Source organism: Pristis pectinata, chromosome 4, assembly GCF_009764475.1.
Source record: "Pristis pectinata isolate sPriPec2 chromosome 4, sPriPec2.1.pri, whole genome shotgun sequence".
Lineage (NCBI taxonomy): Eukaryota > Metazoa > Chordata > Chondrichthyes > Rhinopristiformes > Pristidae > Pristis > Pristis pectinata.
The window spans coordinates 59,724,455-59,744,080 of record NC_067408.1 but is presented as its reverse complement, the minus strand read 5'-3'; the positions used below and the strand labels follow the sequence as shown (position 1 = coordinate 59,744,080).

The 19,626-nt window shown below is 40.5% G+C and overlaps 1 protein-coding gene across 1 annotated transcript; it reads left to right on the top strand.

The window, feature by feature from the left end:
- The first annotated feature begins 650 nt into the window (after positions 1-650).
- cltrn (collectrin, amino acid transport regulator) lies at positions 651-14,928 on the top strand. The gene is made up of 6 exons (XM_052014411.1): positions 651-817; positions 1,507-1,565; positions 7,517-7,599; positions 10,669-10,785; positions 10,871-11,065; positions 13,872-14,928. Exons 1-6 carry the CDS (start codon positions 724-726, stop codon positions 14,020-14,022), a joined length of 699 nt encoding a protein of 232 aa, XP_051870371.1. The 5' UTR covers positions 651-723; the 3' UTR covers positions 14,023-14,928.
- Positions 14,929-19,626: the final 4,698 nt, after the last annotated feature.

Below are 19,626 nucleotides of genomic sequence, written 5' to 3'. Positions count from 1 at the left end.
CCTCCCACCACTGTAAAATGAGGGGCTGGGATCTGTTTAAAAAAAACTTCTCAAAGTGTTTACTCATGAAATGTAAGAAAAGGGAACATTGATGTTATGCCGATAAATTGTGAATGCTCTGCCTTTTACTGTGGAATGTACTGGCTTACATAATGCAATTTTTATGAATAAATTATATTTGTAAAGATAAACAATGAACATGCTAGCTTCCCCAGAAAAAAATTTGTTCATTTTAAATGAAAACTATCTGTACACACAGATTATTTAGAGTAATATTTCTGTCTGTGTTAATGCATCACTTTCAGAAGATCTTTGGGGGAAATGAATAAAATAGACGAACTGAAAGTGACCTTCCCTTATGTAGAAATTCCCTCCTAGAAAGAGTTACGAATTGTAGAATAATGCACTTGGGAAACTGTGAAGTATTTTAATACCTACATTTGACTGTGGATCAACACAACATTTCATTTGGCTGTCCAACAAGTTTTTTGATTGACTTTCCATTGCAACACAGATCATAGCAACATTTTAATCAATTATAACTGCAGTAGTGATAGGTTTGTGAAGGTACACAGGCTGTTTACCAGGTCATCCTTGTTTAATAATTAAACTTTGTACAAGCTTGAGGAAGCATTTTTCCAACCAATTTCGGTGGAGGTTTATGTATCACAGAAAACATAAGGTGGGGTTCTCTGCCAGTTCTTCCTTACAGTGTCCTTCATTATGAAGATGTGCTTCATGCTTTTGCTTATTGTTTTCAGTCCTTTTATGGCTGCAGGGTCTGGAGCCACAGCATTGGGTCAGCTCTGTTTTAAAGGTATGTCACACTATTGAAGCTCCATTTTTTGTGAATTTTCAGCTTCTATGCTTATATCAATGTAATTAAATGATCCATTGCCATAACCAATTACACTTATCATTTGACTTTTGGTATTGCTTAATTTCAGATTTTTTGACCTAATTACATGTTAAACAATCCCAAATCAGATTTAAAATCCCATTCAGAAATGACTTGAAAATTCACAATATTATATAGACTTGGCATGGTTTAGTTGCTTCTCACTCAGTAAAAAAAAAATGACTTGAAAGACTTATAATATCATTTGTGATCTAAGGATGAGCCAATTTGCACAAGCTAGTTCCCGTGTAATAATGACTAGATAATCTGTCCTGCGGCTTTAAGGAATAAACATTAGCTAGGGCTTCATGATAACTCTCTTGATCTTCTTCAGAACAGTGCCATGGGTTCCTTTACAAGTTCCTGAAACAACAAAAGGTCATTGTTTTAACAATTCATTCACATCTCCCTACCCCAATGTCGTGCTTCTACAGTACTGCATGGAAAGTTAGACTAAATCTCAGGAATGAGATTTCAATCCACAACTTTCTGGTTTAGACAAGAATAATTACAGTTGAAGAAAGCTGATATAGCAACACAGGAAATCCTTTAAACAAACAATTGTTTTTCTGTGTGTTTGATATTTTTCTCATTATCATTCATTTCAGATTCACCTAATGCTTTTAAAGTACGAATCAGCCTGAAGACAGCTCTTGGAGATGAGGCAGTAAGTTCTTCCTTATTAGAGATGTATATGACAGCATGTGCAGTAATCATGGGTGACTTTAATCTGAGTAAAAACTGGGAAAACTAATGCTAATAACGTAGAGGATGAATTCCCAGAATATACCCAAGATGAATTTCTAGATCAGTATGTTAATGAACCGACAAGGGAACAGGCTATTTTAGATTGTACTGTGCAATAATAAATGCTTAATTAATAATCTAGTTGTACAGAGGCTCACAGGGAAGAGTGACCATAATATGAAAGAATTTTACAGTAAATTCAAAAGTAAGTTAGTTCAACCTGAAACTAGGATTTTCAATCCAAGCAATAGGAACTATGAAAGTATGAGGGCAAGCTGGCTGGCAAGACAATATTAAAGAGTATGATAATGGAGAGGCAATGGCAAGCATTTAAAGAAATATGCAATTTGCAACAAAAATGCGTTCCTTTAAGGCATAAAGTTACAACAGAAGAGGTGGTCCAACTATGGATTACAGAAACAATTAAAGAGCTATAAATCTAGGTAAAAGACTTAGAAAGTTGCCATGGGATTGGAAAATTCAACAAAGGATAACTAAGAAATTGATAGGACGATATAGAATATGAGAGCCAATTAGTGACAAACATTAAAAACTTCTGTAGGTATGTAAACGACTGATGGGAGAATGTGGATCCCTTGTTGTAGAGACATTTTTAAGGGGGAATTTATAATGGGAATCAAGAAATAGCAAAGAAAACAAGTAAGTAGTCTGTGTCTGTCTTCATGGAAGAAGACACAAAAAACAACCTCAGAGATACTAGTGAATCAAAGATCCAAGGTCCATGATTCTATGATTCCATGATTCTATCAAAAAATTACTGTAGTTAATGAGTCTGAAAACTGAGAAATCCCCAGCACCTGTTGATATACATCCCCAAGTTTTAAAGAGGTGGCTATAGAGATAGTGGATGCTCTGGTGCAAGAATCCACTGGAGTAACTCAGTGGGTCGAGCAGCATCTGGGGGTGGGGAAGGAACTGTTGATGTTTCGGGTTGAAACCCTGCATCAGGTCCTGCCTTTCAAGGATTTATGAAAGGAAACTCATGTTTGACTAACCTGCTTGTGTCCTTTGAGGATGTATTGAGTACATGAGGGGGAACCAGTCAATGTGTATTTGGATTTTCAGAAGGCTTTCAATAATGCCCCACACAGTTGGGGAAAAAATTGGGAGTAGATAGAATTAGGAATATAGTACTATAATATTGAGAGTTGATATGCAGATAGAAAACAAAGAGTAGGAATGACTAGCTCCTTGTCAGCTTGGCAGGGATGACGTAGGGTTCAGAGCTTAGACCCTAACTACTTACAATATATTATAGTCAAACAGAGGGGAGCTGATTGGTTAGTTTATTAGAACCAATAGGAGAAGGGGTAGGCCATACAACTCTTTGAATCTGCTCCTTCATTCATCAAGATTTGACTTGCTCCTGAGCAGGAGCATGTAATGGGATAAAGCAGTAGCCAGCAAGAGCAAGTTTAGTAATCAAGATAGTCAGGGGCACAGTAAAGGCAGATTAATGAATACCCAATTGAACTGCATTTATTTCAATGCACAAGGTTTAATAGGTAAGGCAGACGAACTCAGAGCGTGGATCGGCTCTGAGGACTGGGACATTACAGCCATAGCAGAAACATGGCTGAGAGAAGGGCAGGACTGGCAGCTCAATATTCCTGGATGCAGATGCTACAGGAATGACAGATGTAAGGGGAGGGGGGGGGGTTGCCTTTTGATAAGGGAGGATGTAACAGCAGTACTCAGAGTTGACATTTTTGGGGGATCATCCAGTGACGCCAAATGGGTAGAACTTAGAAACAAGAAGGCGAGGGTCACTCAAGTGGGGCTGTATTATAGACTTCCCAATAGTCAGTGGGAACTTGAGAGAAGTTGCTCATCGTTGTAAGAATAATAGGGTTGTATTAGTGGGAGATTTTAATTTCCCCTATATTGACTGGACTACCCAGAGTGTTAAGGGCCTGGGTGAGGTGGAATTTGTGAAATGTGTCCAGGAAAGTTTCCCGAGTCAATATATAGAGGGCCCTACTCGGGAGGGTGCAATACTGGAACTTCTCTTAGGGAACGAGGTAGGGCAGGTAACTGAAGTGGCAGTCAGGGAGCACTTTGGCACTAGTAACCATAATTCTATTAGTTTCAAGATAGTGATGGAAAAGAGTAGGACAGGCCCACAGGTTAGGGTCCTAAACTGGAGCAGGGCTAATTTTGGGGGAATTAGGCAGGATCTAACAGAGGTCGATTGGGTGAGCCTGTTTGAAGGGAAAGGAGCAAGTGACAAGTGGGAGGCTTTTAACAGTGTGATATCAAGAGTCCAGGAGCAGCATGTTCCTGTTAGGGTGAAGGGTAAACCTAGCAAGTTTAGGGAGCTTTGACTGATAAGAGATATTAAGGCTCTGGTCAAGAACTAGAAGGAAGCATGCATTGTGTTTAGGAGGTTAGGGACAAGTAAATCCCTTGATGACTATAAGAAGATAAAGAATACACTTAAGGTTAAGGAAAATCCCAAGAGGTTCTATTGCTATATAAAGAGGAAAAGGGTGCCTAGGGAGAGAGTAGGTCCCCTTAGAGATCAGCTGGGCCGCCTATGTCTTGAGCTGTGGAGATGGGTGGGTAGGAGTACAAGTGCATAGTTAGTTGAAAGCAGCATCACAGGTAGACAGGGTGGTGAAAGAGACGCTTAGAACACCTGCCTTCATCAGTCAGCACATTGAGTATAGGAGTTGGGACATTATATTGCAGTTGTATAAGTCATTGGCCGCACTTAGAGTACTGTGTATGGTTTTTGTTATCCTGTTATAGGAGAGACATGGTTAAATTGGAAAGGATGCAGAAAAAAGTTATGAGGATGTTGCCAGACTAGAGGGCCTGAGTTAGAGGGAGAGGTTGGCCAGGCTGGGTCTTTATTCCTTGGAGCATAGGAGACTGTGGGGTGATCTTCACAAGATCACAAGATCACAAGACAAGGGAGCAGAAGCAGGCCATTCGGCCCATCGAGTCTGCTCCAAGGAAAAGGGAAAAAGAAATGGGGTGGGAAAAAAAAGGAGAAAAGAAAAGAAAAAGAAAAAGAAAAAAAGAAAAAAAGAAAAAAAAACTATTCTAATCCCATTTTCCAGCCTTATCCCCATATCCCTTGATACCCTGACTATTTAGATATCTGTCTATCTCCTCCTTGAATACCCCCACTGATCTGGCCTCCACTGCTGTGCGTGGCAAGGAATTCCACAATTTTACCACCCTCTGGGTAAAGAAATTTCTCCTCATCTCTGTCTTGAAACTGTACCCTCTAATTCTAAGATTGTGCCCTCTGGTCCTGGACACGCCCACCAAGGGAAACAGCCTAGCCACATCTACTCTATCCTTACCTGTCAACATTTTAAATGTCGCTACGAGGTCCCCTCTCATCCTTCTGTACTCCAGCGAGTACAGTCCAAGAGCCGACAAACGCTCATCATACTTAAGCCCTTTCATTCCCGGAATCATTCTCGTAAATCTCCTCTGAACCCTCTCCAACGTCAGCACATCCTTCCTAAGATGTGGGGCCCAAAACTGCGCACAGTATTCCAAATGAGGCCTCACTAGCGTCCCGTAGAGCCTCATCAACACTTCCTTACTTTTATACACTATACCTCTCGAGATGAATGCCAACATAGCATTCGCTTTCTTAACCACCGATCCAACCTGGTGGTTAACTTTTAAGGTATCTTGTACGAGTACCCCCAAGTCCCTTTGTACTACCGCACTATCAATCTTCTCTCCTTCTAGATAATAATCTACCCGCTTATTTCTGCTTCCAAAGTGTACAACTGCACATTTCTCAACATTAAATCTCATCTGCCGTTTCCTTGCCCATTCTCCTAAACTGTCTAGGTCCCTCTGCATTCTTTCTATTTCCTCTATGCTCCCTACTCCTCCACTTATCTTGGTGTCATCTTGGTGTCATCCGCAAACTTAGCCACACAACCATTTATTCCATCATCCAAATCATTGATGTACAATTATAAAATCATGAGGGGCATAGATAAGATGGATGGTAGCAGTCTTCTCCTCAGGGTAGGGAGTCCAGAACTAATAGGCATAGATTTAGGGTGAGGGGGAAAGATTTAAAAGGGACCTGAGGGGCAACATTTTCACACAGAGGGTTGTGAGTATATGGATCAAGCTGCCAGAGGAAGTGGTTGAGGTAGGTGCAATAGTATCACTTAAGAAGCATTGAGGGTGGGGCTTAGAGGGATATGGGCCGAATGCAGGAAATTGGGACTTGATGGGTGGGCACCATGGTCGGCATGGACTCGTTGGGCTGAAGGGCCTGTATCCATGCTCTATTGCTCTGTGACTGTGTGAATCTGTATATCAACAGTTTGGCTGAGGAGACCAAGTATAACATTTTCAAGTTTTCTGATGACATAAAACTATGTGAGAAGTGATGAGGATGCAAAGAAGCAAGAGGGTTTAGATGTCAATGGGCAACAATGTGGCAGGTGAGAGATTGGGAAACGTTGATGTTCAAAGGGACCTGAGTGTCCTTGTAGATAAGTCTCTGAAACATGCAGGTGCAACAGAAAAACAAGTAGTATGTGGGTTTTAATGCAAGAAGATTTGAATAGAAGAGTAAAGATGTCTTACAACAATTATATAGGGTTTTCGTAAGCACCTGGAATATTGTGTACATTTATCCAAAATGAAATATACCTGCTATGATGGGATCGCAGTAAAGATTCCCCAGATTGGTTCTAGGGATGACAGATCTGTCATTTGAGGAAAGACTGAGTAAGCTAGGCCTTCATTTTAGAGCTCAGAAGAGTGAAAGTTGACATCAAAATATACAAAATTGTTAAAGGGCTTGTCAGGTTAGATGTGGGGTGGATCTCTTCTCTGGGTGACGAGGCTAGAACCAGGAGTCACAGTCTCAGAAAAAGAGGTAAACCATTTAGAACTAAAGTTAGGAGAAATTTCTTCACTCGTAGGTTCATAAATCTTTCGAATTCTCTGCCCTGGAGAGCTGTGAAGTCTCAGTCAGGTTGATGGATTTCTGGATTTTTGAAGGAATGTGGAACCTGGTGATAGGGTAGAAATATGTTATTGCAGTAGGTCAGCTATGATGTTGTCAAATGGAGCAGGCTCCAGGGACCAAATGGCTAAATCCGGCTCCTATTTCTCATGTTCTTATTACGGTTTATTGGGTAGATAGGGAGAGATTATTTTCTCTGGTGAGGATCCCGAGCTTAGAGGTAGGTTATTCAGGGGCTATGTTAGGAAGCAGTTTTAGATGCAGAGAGAAATGGAAATCTGAAACACTCTTCACAAAAGCATACAGTAATTAAACCTGAAAGTCAACTGAGAATTTCAGAGAAGGATAAGTTATTATTAGGACATTCAGGGTAATGGAACCCACGCAAGTGAATGGAATTAAAATTCACATCAATGTATCTTAACGGCAGAACAGGCTTGAGATATTGAATAGTTCTTGCGTAACTGGTGATTAGTAAAGGTTTAGCAGAACTTCTTTGCTTTATTTATTAACCCAGGAATCCAGAATATGTTTATGTATCTAGCCACATGTCTTTTGGGATTTAATTTTAGTTGCCACTCAGTGCTGAGCTGGGTAACTGATTGTTCTGAATATTTTCAATGATCCTTGGAAACAGAGATTAACCTCATCACAGCATCCAGTGAGAGTTTTACAGTTCTGTTGATCTGGCACATTTTGTGCACTACAAAGCTTTTACCATAATCACTGAAGCAGTAATAATGGTAATCATGTGAGTTAATCTCTATCAGTACTCAAGGCAGTGCTGAACATGTTAAACATCACTGCCCGTGTTTGCTTTTAGAAGGCTAAGATGGGAAGTAAGACATCTGAATGCTGACCTGATCATTTTGATTCTTGTTCAATGATAGTATGATTGGGATGAGAGCGAACAGTTCTACTTTCAAGCAACAGTGGCATATGGTATGAGAAAATCAATGAACAAACCATTCAAGTGAGTATTTCATGAGGTGAATCATGGGACCATGCTTTGATTGTCTCATTTCTCCCAGTACATCTTGGTATCATAACAGAGGCACACAATTAATTGTTATCAAGTCACCTATAGTGTACTGAATTTTTGAAGATTCAGTAGGAATTCAAGTTAGTTTACTAACCAGCTGCAGTCAGGAGATGGTCAGTGGGAAGGAAGTTTGCTTGAGGAGATGATCCAGGGGATCCTGAGGACATTGGTGGGCTGTTGGTTGGAGTGATCACTAACAATGAAAAGTTAAAGTACATATATGGAGGATGATGGAAGCCTCAGCCTACCCATGTAGGGTTGTGTACTTTACCTAATGCTTCAGGTTATGGCTTGCTCCAATGCTCAAATTCCATTGTACAGGGCATAAAAACATTGAGTTACAGGACAGAAGGATCTTCACAGAAGCATTTTCCTCAGTAGACCAAATGTTGCTTGATTCTGCAAATCAAGACAAGGGAGCTAGGGTTGTATCAGAGATTAAAACACGAGAAATCTGAAGCAGGCACTGAACCCAGCTCAAGCCATGGTGAGCAGGTGTGCTTAATATCAGTCCCTGGAGAATGACCGTGCTCGATATCAGTCCCTGGGGTGTGACTGTGCTCAATATCAGTGTCCAGGGAGTGGGTGTAGTTGATGTAATTCTCTGTTCTTTGGACATTTAGTGACGCCATACCACATCAAATTGGTTGCAGTCTCTCCCAACGGGCTTTATTTTTTATCATCTCTGTTTAGGGCTGGTTTTGTTGATACTGATCAGCACTCCACCTACATCCAAATCTGTACCCACTCTCTTTTGACCTTTCATCCTCATGTTCTCCATTCCAGTCTCTGTTAATTACCTTGATGTTTTTCTGAACTTGACAATGTCTGAATTATAGTTGCTTTGACATTTGCAGAGGGGAGTGAGCAGTAACCTTGAGCATGAGTTTACTTTCTGCAGAAAAGTCCAAAAATTTGACCAACTATTGTAAGTGATGGTTCCAAGATAACAGGAAAATTAGATGGGGAAATGGGATTGCTCTGGAAACTGTCATAAACTCACTGAGCCAAATGGCCTCCTTCCATGATATGGAAAACGCCAATATAATAACATTTACCTAAGATGTTCTGTTATTAGTAGGCAGTAATCTAGTCCATTTAAGGCTTTAGCCTTGTAGTTTTTTTCACATTAATGTTTGGAGCAATCACAATCTGAAATGTGCAGTGAATATTATTATATGTATCTATCATAAGGGAATAAAGTTCATTTGTTTTATGATAAGGCTTCTCCAAAAATAGCTCTCCTTTAACTGTAAATCAGTTCCAGATTGCCTTAAGATCTGCTTTAAAAATATCTAAGAGGGACATACTGTTTTGTGGCATCGAGTTTAGGTAAGTATATTTCTTGCATATCTGTACCTGGTAGTCTGTTCTAGATTGCTCACTAAACTGGCACTTCCTCTCAAGTCTGCCTTATCTTAAACAGATAGCATTCTGTATTGTTCAGATTCTTTTCAAACAACAATTGTACCTTCTCCAGAGACCTAGCAAAATCTAATCTGAAGAAATGTCAAGGTCATCTCTGTATGTGTTAGGCTCCGCAAATTATTGTTGTCTATGATTTATTGACCAGCATTGATTTAGGATCAATGGACAGAACTGGAATTAGGTTGAAGGGAATCAAAGCAAAGAGTAATGGGAGTGCAAGGCACAAAGACAGCAGCAATAAAACATTTGTGGATTTAGAGAAAATGTATGTTGTAAGAGGCTCTTAGATAGGCACACGAATATGCAGAGATTGGAGGTAAATGGACATTCTGTAGGCAGAAGGGATTATTTTAGTTAGGCATTTAATTACTAGTTTAATTAGTTCGGCACAACATCATGGGCTGAAGGCCTTGTTCCTGTGCTGTACTGTTCTACGTTCTATGGATGATTGGTGAATCTGGCAGGTTGGTGAAGTTTGTGAACTTCACCAAGTTGGTGAACTGTGCGCAGTTTTGGGCCCCGCATCTTAGGAAGGATGTGCTGACGTTGGAGAGGGTTCAGAGGAGATTTACGAGAATGATTCCAGGAATGAAAGGGCTTAAGTATGATGAGCGTTTGTCGGCTCTTGGACTGTACTCGCTGGAGTACAGAAGGATGAGAGGGGACCTCGTAGCGACATTTAAAATGTTGACAGGTAAGGATAGAGTAGATGTGGCTAGGCTGTTTCCCTTGGTGGGCGTGTCCAGGACCAGAGGGCACAATCTTAGAATTAGAGGGTACAGTTTCAAGACAGAGATGAGGAGAAGTTTCTTTACCCAGAGGGTGGTGAAATTGTGGAACTCCTTGCCACGCACAGCAGTGGAGGCCAGATCAGTGGGGGTATTCAAGGAGGAGATAGACAGATATCTAAATAGTCAGGGTATCAAGGGATATGGGGATAAGGCTGGCAAATGGGATTAGAATAGTTTTTTTTTCTCTCTCTTTTTTTCCCACCCCATTTCTTTTTCCCTTTTCCTTGGAGCAGACTCGATGGGCCGAATGGCCTGCTTCTGCTCCCTTATCTTGTGATCTTGTGATCTTGTGATCTTGTCATTTGGGTGAGCTGGATGCCAGAAAAACAGTCTAGAGTACATAAGGCCCTTACGCAATTAATGGCTGGCATTAATCCTCCCAGAAATGTGCATAAAATTGGTTGATGAAAGCGGTTTCCCATGTACCAGTTTTTCCAGCGTCGCTGAGTGCAATTTTTAAGCCTTTAGGATTGCAAGATCTTGGTGTAATCTGAAGAACCTTCCAGATCAAACTATTTCTTGTAGTTTACTTTCCAAATGTATAATTTTTTAATATTTCCATTATGTGTATTATGAATCCATGTGAATCCATATGAATGCACAAGTTGCAACATGCCTTACACTTTCTCATGTATTCTCTTCGAATACCTGCAAAGTCTTTCTCTTATCGATAGACCACTGTCTTGGATTATGTTTGGTGTTTCAGTAGATACTCACAAATTAACAATTTTAGTTAAATAGAGAGAAGACATTGAAATTATGGCCATTACTGTTTTTACAGTGTATCCGATGTGCACATATGTGAGAAAACAGAAAGGATCTCATTTTATTTTGTGGTGACAGATCCATATAGTGGATCGAAACCTCTTCCCAAGACAGATGTGGAAAACGCGATCAGGTATACCTGTTTGGAAAGAAAGCACCACTTAATTTTTTTTAAAGAGATTAATATTTGATTTAACATTCTGTTTTGGTCATTTCAGAATGGTCAGAGCCAGATTCAACAATGCCTTTTCCCTGGATGACCACACACTGGAGTTTGTGGGTATCAAGCCTACCTTTTCCCCAACCCCAGAGCAACCTGTCACTGTGTGGCTGATCGTATTTGGTGTCATCATGGGCTTGATAGTGGTTGGTTTAATTATGATAATTGTGACCAGTCAGCGTGACAAAATGAAGTAAGTACCTTAAAGCATATTTTTTCCCTCTTCCATCCAGGATCAAATAGTTGGGGAATGAGGAGAATTTTTGAAGAAATTTCTCCTAAGAGGTTAAACGATGAGGGTAAGAGTCCTTGTGTTCTGAAATGTTCTGGACAGCATCTCTTGTCTTTGTCTCTTATCTTATAGTTAAAGGAATTATTAAAAAAAAACACAAGCAATATGAGCTGGGGAAGAGTAAACCATGTCTCAAGCCTGCTCCACCAGTCAAAACAATGGCTGATCAAGTGCTTCAGCTCCACTTTCCGATTACTATATTTTCTGATTCACTTAAGATCAAAAAATCTATCTATCTCATCATTGGAAGTGGTCAACAAGCCACCATTCACAACTGCCTGGGGTAGAAATTTCTAAAGATTTACAACCCTCCATGAAAAGAAATTTCTACTCAGCACTAACCAACCCGATATTCGGAAATCTGCCTGCAGGCACTCTGGCAGCAGGAGGCCTCTCTGTCGCTCTCTCTGAGAATCTTGCAATCACTTCTCATTCTCCAATCTTACTCAAGATTGGAAGGACAGTTTCAATCTATTGAACCTATGCTGCACTGCTTCATTAGGTGCAGAAACAAAAGCTAAATACACAACTGATAAGGTCTCACAATTTTCATTCCAGGCTCTGCTGTGTTTTTGCCACACATTACCACAATATGTATCCAGGTATCACCTCCCATCACTTCACTGCTCAGGCTCCTGACATGACCCCCAAGCCTACCAATCACTAAACCCTTGACCCATCTCTGATCCACAACCATCCCTCCTTTGTCCCACCATCTCTGGTCCTCTATCCCCTGCAAGTTCAAGGCCCAGCTGGGACCCCAGACACATGCTCACTCTTCTAATGCAGGGAGTGAAGGAGGGTCTTTAATCTTGTAAAGCCAATTTAGTAATCCTTGAGCACATCTGAGTGGCCCCACAACCAAAGTATTTGGCCTGCCTTGCAATGATGTGTCTCTGTGGTTAGGGAGGAAATTCTAAGCAATCCTGTTTCTGTATTTCCTACCAAAGTGGTTCACCCTTTCTTCAAACAGCACTTCAGAATCTTTAGCACCTCTAGCACTGGCAGACATGATGTAAGGTTTTGATCCAGAAACTGTATTGCCCTAGCTATTATTTCAGTCCTGAGCAGTATTCTACATGCTCCAGTCCTGGAGATGCTCTGAACCCATACCCTCTGAGTCCAGAAATGAGAACGAAATGAGTCAATGACAGAGCCACAGATGCATTGATGTTCTGAGTGTGATTGCGGCTTCGTGGTGTTGCATAGTGTTGCAATGATCATATTTCAGTCCAATCTGGTTGGAAACAGAACAGGCCAAATTAAAGCCAATTTTATTCTTCAACATTATTCACTTTCAAAAGTCACTGCATATTTGAAATTCCACAGACAACAATAGCACTCCAGTGTTTTTTAGTTGACCATTGTTAATGTTTGAATCTTCTCCATATTAGAAAGAGTGCTTCCTCCAAGTATTGATGAAGGACGCAAATTCATCAGTTAAGGGGTAATGGCGGGTGGTAATCAGGAGGAAGTTTCCATGTCTGTATTTGACCTGGTGCAATGAGACTTCATGGAGTCTAGAATCAATGTAAAGGACTCCGAGCCTGTTTAGCACTCTAGTGCTATCTCCGGTGGTTCTGCCCTGCCAGTGGACAGGATGTACCCAAGGATTTGATGGAGGGCTCTAGCTCAAAGATATAATCACAAAACTACTGCTGCTGCTGCTTGAGTTGTTTGTGGGAGAGTTCTCTCAAATTATGTTGAAACATTTATATGGACAACATTCACAGAGCTAACTGGGCTGGAAATGTCCTTGATTTAATAGAATCCATTGACTGGGTCAATGCTGGATGCTACCCCTGGGCTTCCTAACTTTTGTAGCAGTTTGACATTTAATTAAAATTACTTAATTAACTCAAATCTCCACTGTTTGTGTAATGCTGACACAAATGCTGAACCCATGATCTTTATTATGGCTGCACCTGTGTGTTTATAAGTCATTAAGATCTGCATGAGAGTGAAATTTGTATTATAGCTTTTATTGGACATGCAATCAGTGGGTCCAATGTTCAAAAGCAAATGTATGGAAAAAAAAGTGCTAGAATTCAACAAGAAATCATTTGTTTACTATTTTAAAGCATTATTATTCTCTTTTTGAAATTGAGGAACTGGCTTCTGGCAGATAGCATTAGGTATTTATTTATTGATTACTGACTATTATCACCATGAGTTCAACAGTTGATGACAGAACCACAGAATGATACAGCAAAAACAACTTGCATTTATATATCGTTGTATTCCAAGTGCTACCCAAGAGCAGCACCAAACAAAAATAACACCAAGTTACATATGAAGATTAAAGGGGTAAATGATCAGAAACTTGGTCAAAGGTTGGTTTTAGAGTAGGAAAAAGGGAGAGAATAATTTGAGTCAGAAATGTATTGCACAGAAGGAAGTCATTTTACAATCATGCCCTCGGTTTGTTGGCTGTTATGGAAAGATATAAATACATAACACAGTCTTAAATCTCCCATAAAAATTAAATAGTTTGTCCCTCCCAAATCTTTCCTGCATCACATCCCAATTGTTCTGATGAAATCATAACAGGAAATAAATAAAATAAGTTTTGTTTATTTGCTTGGGTTTGATGAAAAATCCTACATTGGAATTATGTGTTTAACAAGAGTACAAATAAGAGCAATGAATCCAGGTTGGAGAGGATTTATTCCAACTGCATGTATCTAACGTGCTTTTACTGTTGTAGGAAAGCAAAATCTGCAGAAAAGGAAAAAGAAAATGAAGAGGCAAATTTCAAAGGGGCTGAGAATGGAATCTCCTGCCAAGCGCTGTGCGAGAGCGAAGGATGTCAAAATGAAGCATTCTATCCAGATGATGATAATTTAACAACGCTATAAAATCAGCTCTTCCCTACCATCTGCCTAAAACATCTCTGAGGGTCATTGCAGCCTTTAGTTCTTTAATGGAATTAACTCAGTAAGTGTTATTAAAAATTAAATGCTAACCCTTAAATCAGTTCAGTTTTATTTTTTTTTTCATTTTTAGGGAGTTCATTTGCTTCACATTGAATGAACACGTGGAGCAATATTAAATGTTGCAGCAAATCTGTAAATGCTAAATTGTGTCTAAAGTTAGAGTCCTGTTTATCTTCCTTATATGATGAATATTTACTACTTAAGGGGTCCTGTTAAAGTGTGAGATTCGAAGGACCTTCACTGGCATCATTAGATCATAAAAATACATGGATTCAAAAAATGTCATCCAAATGAAGAAACATTTTTACGTTGACATGCCTTTTTTTATTCATTTAGCTCAAAATAGATCAAAATAAGATTTTGCTGAAGAATCAGGCACATTGGAATTATATGAAAAATAAGCTATGTTATACACATAAAACATATACAAAGACTTTATACAACATATCCTTCAGTACTTTGCAGTGTCTCATGTCCATAGAATCATGGAAAATTTACACCATTAGAAGTTATTCAGCCTAATGTCTCTGCTAGTCAAAACAATAGGTATCCAACATAATCCCATTTTCCAACACTAGGTCCATAGCCCTGCAGGTCACAGCTCTTAATGTGCACATCCAAATAATGTTATTAATTATCCTGCTGTAGCTGACTTTTGTCCAAATGGATGTTGTCTTTGCTCTAAACTTTTATCGATGTAAAGCAGTGATTAGATTCAGAATTCTTATCAGTTAAGGAACTGGAATACATCTATATACTTGACAACAGATAAATTCATATTTGTTTTGTAAAATATTTTGTGTAATAAATAATTCTGATACCCAGGCATTTTTTTTCTCTTCTTGTACAATGGAAGAAAAAGCTTCCACTGACAGTTCAGCCATTTGTGCTTCTATCAACTGGGACAACTAACAATGCTACCCATCCTCCTAACACTACATTATGTATTCCTTTCTCCTCACTGCATGCACCAGTTGCTTGCTACTGCTTCTTCCTGCTAGTTGTCATCGCTAGTTGCTGCCCATGTTACTTAACAGCTGCACATACCTCCAGGGCATTTCAACATCGAGCATCACTGACACTAAAAATCTGGTATTGCATGGGGATGTATACCCTGTTTTCTCACTGGAAGAATATACATTCACAATTTTCACTCACTTTACTCTTACTTTCTTTGGTAGTCCCTTGGAATCGAGAGTGACTTGCTTCAACTCTGGTTCTTGAGTCCTGAGGTGATCAATGAGCTGGGTGGGTAGATTGTGAGGTGATGCGTTCCTTCTGCCATTGAAGCTGGGCAACTGGATGGTCCCAGGGCACCTCTGTTCTTTGTCTGTCTCTATTGTATTTGCTCCGATGATGAGACTTTTTGTACAGATGCCTCTGATGTATCTTCCTTCTTCCTGAACTGTAGCCCTAGACCCCATCTCATCTATTTCTGGCACCTTTGTTCTCAGTCCCTTTCTTAGTCAGAGCAAGGACAAGAGTTCCCCTAGTCTTCACCCTCCACCCCACCAGCCTTTGCATTTGACAGATCATCCTTAGCAACTTCTGTCAGCTCCAACAAATTTCCATCATCGGTCACATTATTTCCCCTCCCTTTCAGCATGTCAAAGGGATTGTTGCCTTCACGACTCCCTAGTCCAGTCTTTGGTTCCCACCAACCACTCCTCAATGGCAGGAGGTGCAACATTTGTCCTTTCACTTCTTCCTGCTCACTATGTAGGGGCTCAAGCAGCCTTTCCAGGTGAAGCAGCAATTCAAGTGTATTGTATTGAGTGCTCAAAATGTGGCCTTCTCTACATTAGAACGTAGAACAGTACAGCACAGAAACAGGCCCTTCGGCGCATTATGTCTGTACTGAGAATGATGCCAAATTAAACTAATCCCTTCTGCCTGAACATGATCCCTATCCCTCCATTCTCTGCATTTTCATGCATCTATGTAAAAGCCTGTTGAACGCCAGTATCATATCTGCTTCCACTACCACCCCTAGCAACGCGTTCCAGACACCAGTCTCTGTGTAAAGAAACTTGCCTTGCACATCTGATATCCACCAGCTGTGATATGTTGGTCCTGAGATTACAGGTTGTGGTGGTGAACATTTCTGCTGCTATTGATGGACCACAGTACCTTATGGTTACCCAGTTTTGAGCTGCCAGATCTGTTCTGATTCTATCCCATGTAGCATAATTGTAGTACCACACAACACAATGGAGAGTGCCCTTGATGTAAGGATGGGATTTTGTCTCCACAAAGACAAGGCAGTGGTTACTTACAGTAATGTTGTCATGGACAGATGCATCTTCCACAGATAGATTGGTGAGGATGAGGTCAGGTAAGTTTATCCCTTTTGTTGGTTCACTCATTACCTGTAGCAGACCCAGTCTGGCAGCTGTGTGCTACAGGACCCAGCCAACTCATTGTGCAATGGTGATGGCCATTTTGAAGTTCCACACCCAGAGTACATCCTGGGCTCTTACTACCTGCAATGCTATTTGGCGCAAAGGAGCTCTGATTTGTCTGCCAGATATAGCTCAATTCTTTCTCTTAGAGAAGCACTTCCAATGTTACAGAACCATCCTTGTACATGTACTGGACCATGTGTGGAGGTAGGAGCATCTCCAACCCCATCTAAAATATTAGGAGCTATTGCTGTCAGACAAAAATAAAGTGAGGAAAGAGTTTCATATTTTACTTTTAAGTAGGGAAAAAAAGATAGAAAAGGCAGAAACCAGATTAAAATGAAAACTGAGAGGAGAAAACAATAGGGACAAAACTGAACTAGGAAGTAACTTTCAGTAGATTGTCATTGGCAGTGAAATATTTACAGACTAATTTTTCAAATGATGGAAACCTGGACATCTATTTAAAATTGTTGTAAATAATCCAGCTTCTGGTTTAATTTATAATAGACATATTAACCCTATAAATAAATAATTCACAGTTCACTTAATGTTTAGCTTCTCACAGGATCAAAAGAATGCATTCAGGCAGGAAGAGGCTTGCTGTAAGTACACACAAGGCTTTATAATTAAGGTAAGTTTCCCATTGCTGTCTGAGTGTAAGATGCAGGTGCTATTGACAAAAACTAGTTACTCTGAGATCACTCACAGTGCAGTTCCACTGGTGATGGTTTTCCTATGCAGCTGCTAAAATCAGGGATTTTAGTGCATGGATCTGGTAACAATGTAGGAATGCATAGTTAGGTTAGGATGATGTTTGACTTGATGAACCTGAAGGTATTGCCATGATTTCAATGCTCTCATCTCCCTTGGTTATAGAGGAGATATCACGGAACAACAGACTACCAGGGTATTTTTGATAATGTGTAGACGCTGTACAAGTGGTAGTTGGGGATGAGGGATGGCTAATGATCGAGTGTGATGGCAAGGCCTAATGATTCTACAAAACCAGACTTCAAATGTTGTTTAGTGGCCCGTGAACTAATGTTGTTATTTCTTTCTCTCTTCCCAGTTTGCAATATTCTTGTAAAATTTTGGTGTGAAGGAGGGAGTGTGCTTTTTAACATAATATTGGGATGCAAGGAGAACTTATTCCCTGATCTTGGGCTTTAGCAAGGCCTTCGACAAGGTCCCACTTGGTAAGCTGGTCTGGAAGGTTAGGCCCTATGGAATTCAGGGAGAGCTAGTTAGGTCGAGTTGAAATTGACTCAGAGGTAGGAAGCAGAGGGAGGTGGTTGAAGGAATGACTGGCAGTGTGCCGCAGTGGTCAGTGTTGGGACCCTTGTTATTTATGTAATTGATTTGAATGTGAATGCACAAGGCTTGATCTGTAAGTTTGCGGATGGCACGAATTCAGGAAGTGTTGTTGATAGTGAAGAAGGTTATTGTAGATTACAGGGGGATCTTGATCAGTTGGAGAAGTGGGCCGAGGAGTAGCAAGTGGATTTCAATACAGGTAAGTGTGAGGTGATGCATTTTGTAAAGTCAAGCCAGCGTAGGACTTATACTATGAATGGTAGGGCACTAGGGAGTGTAATGGAACAGAGGAGTATAAGTGCACAGTTCGTTGAAATGGGTACCTCAGGTAGACAGGGTGGTGAAAAAGACGTTTAGTATGCTGGCCTTCATCAGTCAGGGCATTGAATATATGAGTTGGGACATTATGTTGCAGTTGTATAAGTCATTGGTGAGGCCGCACTTGGAGTACTGTGTACAGTTTTGGTCACCCTGTTATAGGAAAGATGTAATTAAACTGGAAAGAGTGCAGAAAAGATTTATAAGGATGTTGCCAGGACTAGAGGGCCTGAGTTACAGGGAAAGGTTGGCTTGGAGTGTAGGGGAATGAGGAGTGATCCCAGAAAGGTTTATAAAATCATGAGGGGCATAGATATGGTGGATGGTTAGAAGTCTTCTCCCCAGGGCAAGGGAGTCCAAAACTAGGGGCCATAGATTTAAAGTGAGAGGGGAAAGAGAGGCAACTTTTTCATGCAGAGGGTGGTGAGTATAGGGAACGAGCTACCAGAGGAAGTGGTTGAGACAGGTAGTATCATTTAAGAAGCGCTTGGATCGGTACATGCAGGGGCAGGGCTTAGAGGGATATGGGCCAGATGCAAGAAATTGGGACTAGATGGGTGGGCACCATGGTTAGCATGGCTTCGTTGGGCCAAAAGACCTGTATCTGTACTGTATTGCTCTATGACCCAATGATCTTCTGTCACTACATCAGTGGAAATGCTGGAGGGACTCTAGACTTTCCCAAAACCCTATATCAACCCCACCTGTCAAGCTAAATGTGATGAAGGAAAAAGGCTACTGCTAAGGAAATGAAGGCTTATACAAACAAATCATACCTTACCAAGAATAGAAATTAAGGGTTATGCAGGGGGTGAAAAGTTTTCTCCTATTTTCGGTGATGTGTCCAAATGACTTACAAGGAATACTGAATGGCTTAGGATGCCCCTCGGGAATGGAAGAAGGCATGTGTATTTCTGCCCCAAACGTTGACATTTTGTGGGATCTTATGTCTGATGGCGAGACCCAGACTTTCCAACTTTGAGCAGTACACTGTCTTCTCAATGAGCATTGGCCAAGCACTACAATTGCGTAGCTCTATGATCTGTATACAAAGAAAGAATCCTTGAATCAATAAAAGAAAAAGAATTGTAGGACTGCAAAATAGAGACTCCTACACATTCATCACATTCTCTACACTGGTAATATCACCTTCAAAGATAGATATTGTTCTTGGAGCTAGAGGTATATGGAGAGAAGACAGGAACAGGGTACTGAATTTGGATGATTCTGGTGTTTTCTCACAGCAGTCTCAAGGTGCAAACTTTGGTCAGCAAGGAGTAGGTGTATATTGTTTCAAATTTCATCCTAAGCTAACAGTCAAAGCTGGTAACTTTTACAGTTAAATCCTTATAGGTTGGGGTTTTAGCTGAAGCTTGAAGTGAGGAGGTAAATGAGGTACCTTTGAGAGAGGACCTCTCCCTCTCCACCTTTGTAATAATGAGCATGATCTTTTAATTAGGGTCAATTAATTTTAGTTGACTGGAATACG

Bases quoted from the DNA above. Each gene is read 5' to 3' on its own strand.
- cltrn (XM_052014411.1), top strand. From the start codon at position 724: ATGAAGATGTGCTTCATGCTTTTGCTTATTGTTTTCAGTCCTTTTATG. The intron at 818-1,506 runs GTATGTCACACT...CATTCATTTCAG, and splicing joins GGGTCAGCTCTGTTTTAAAG to ATTCACCTAATGCTTTTAAA. The intron at 1,566-7,516 runs GTAAGTTCTTCC...GTTCAATGATAG, and splicing joins CAGCTCTTGGAGATGAGGCA to TATGATTGGGATGAGAGCGA.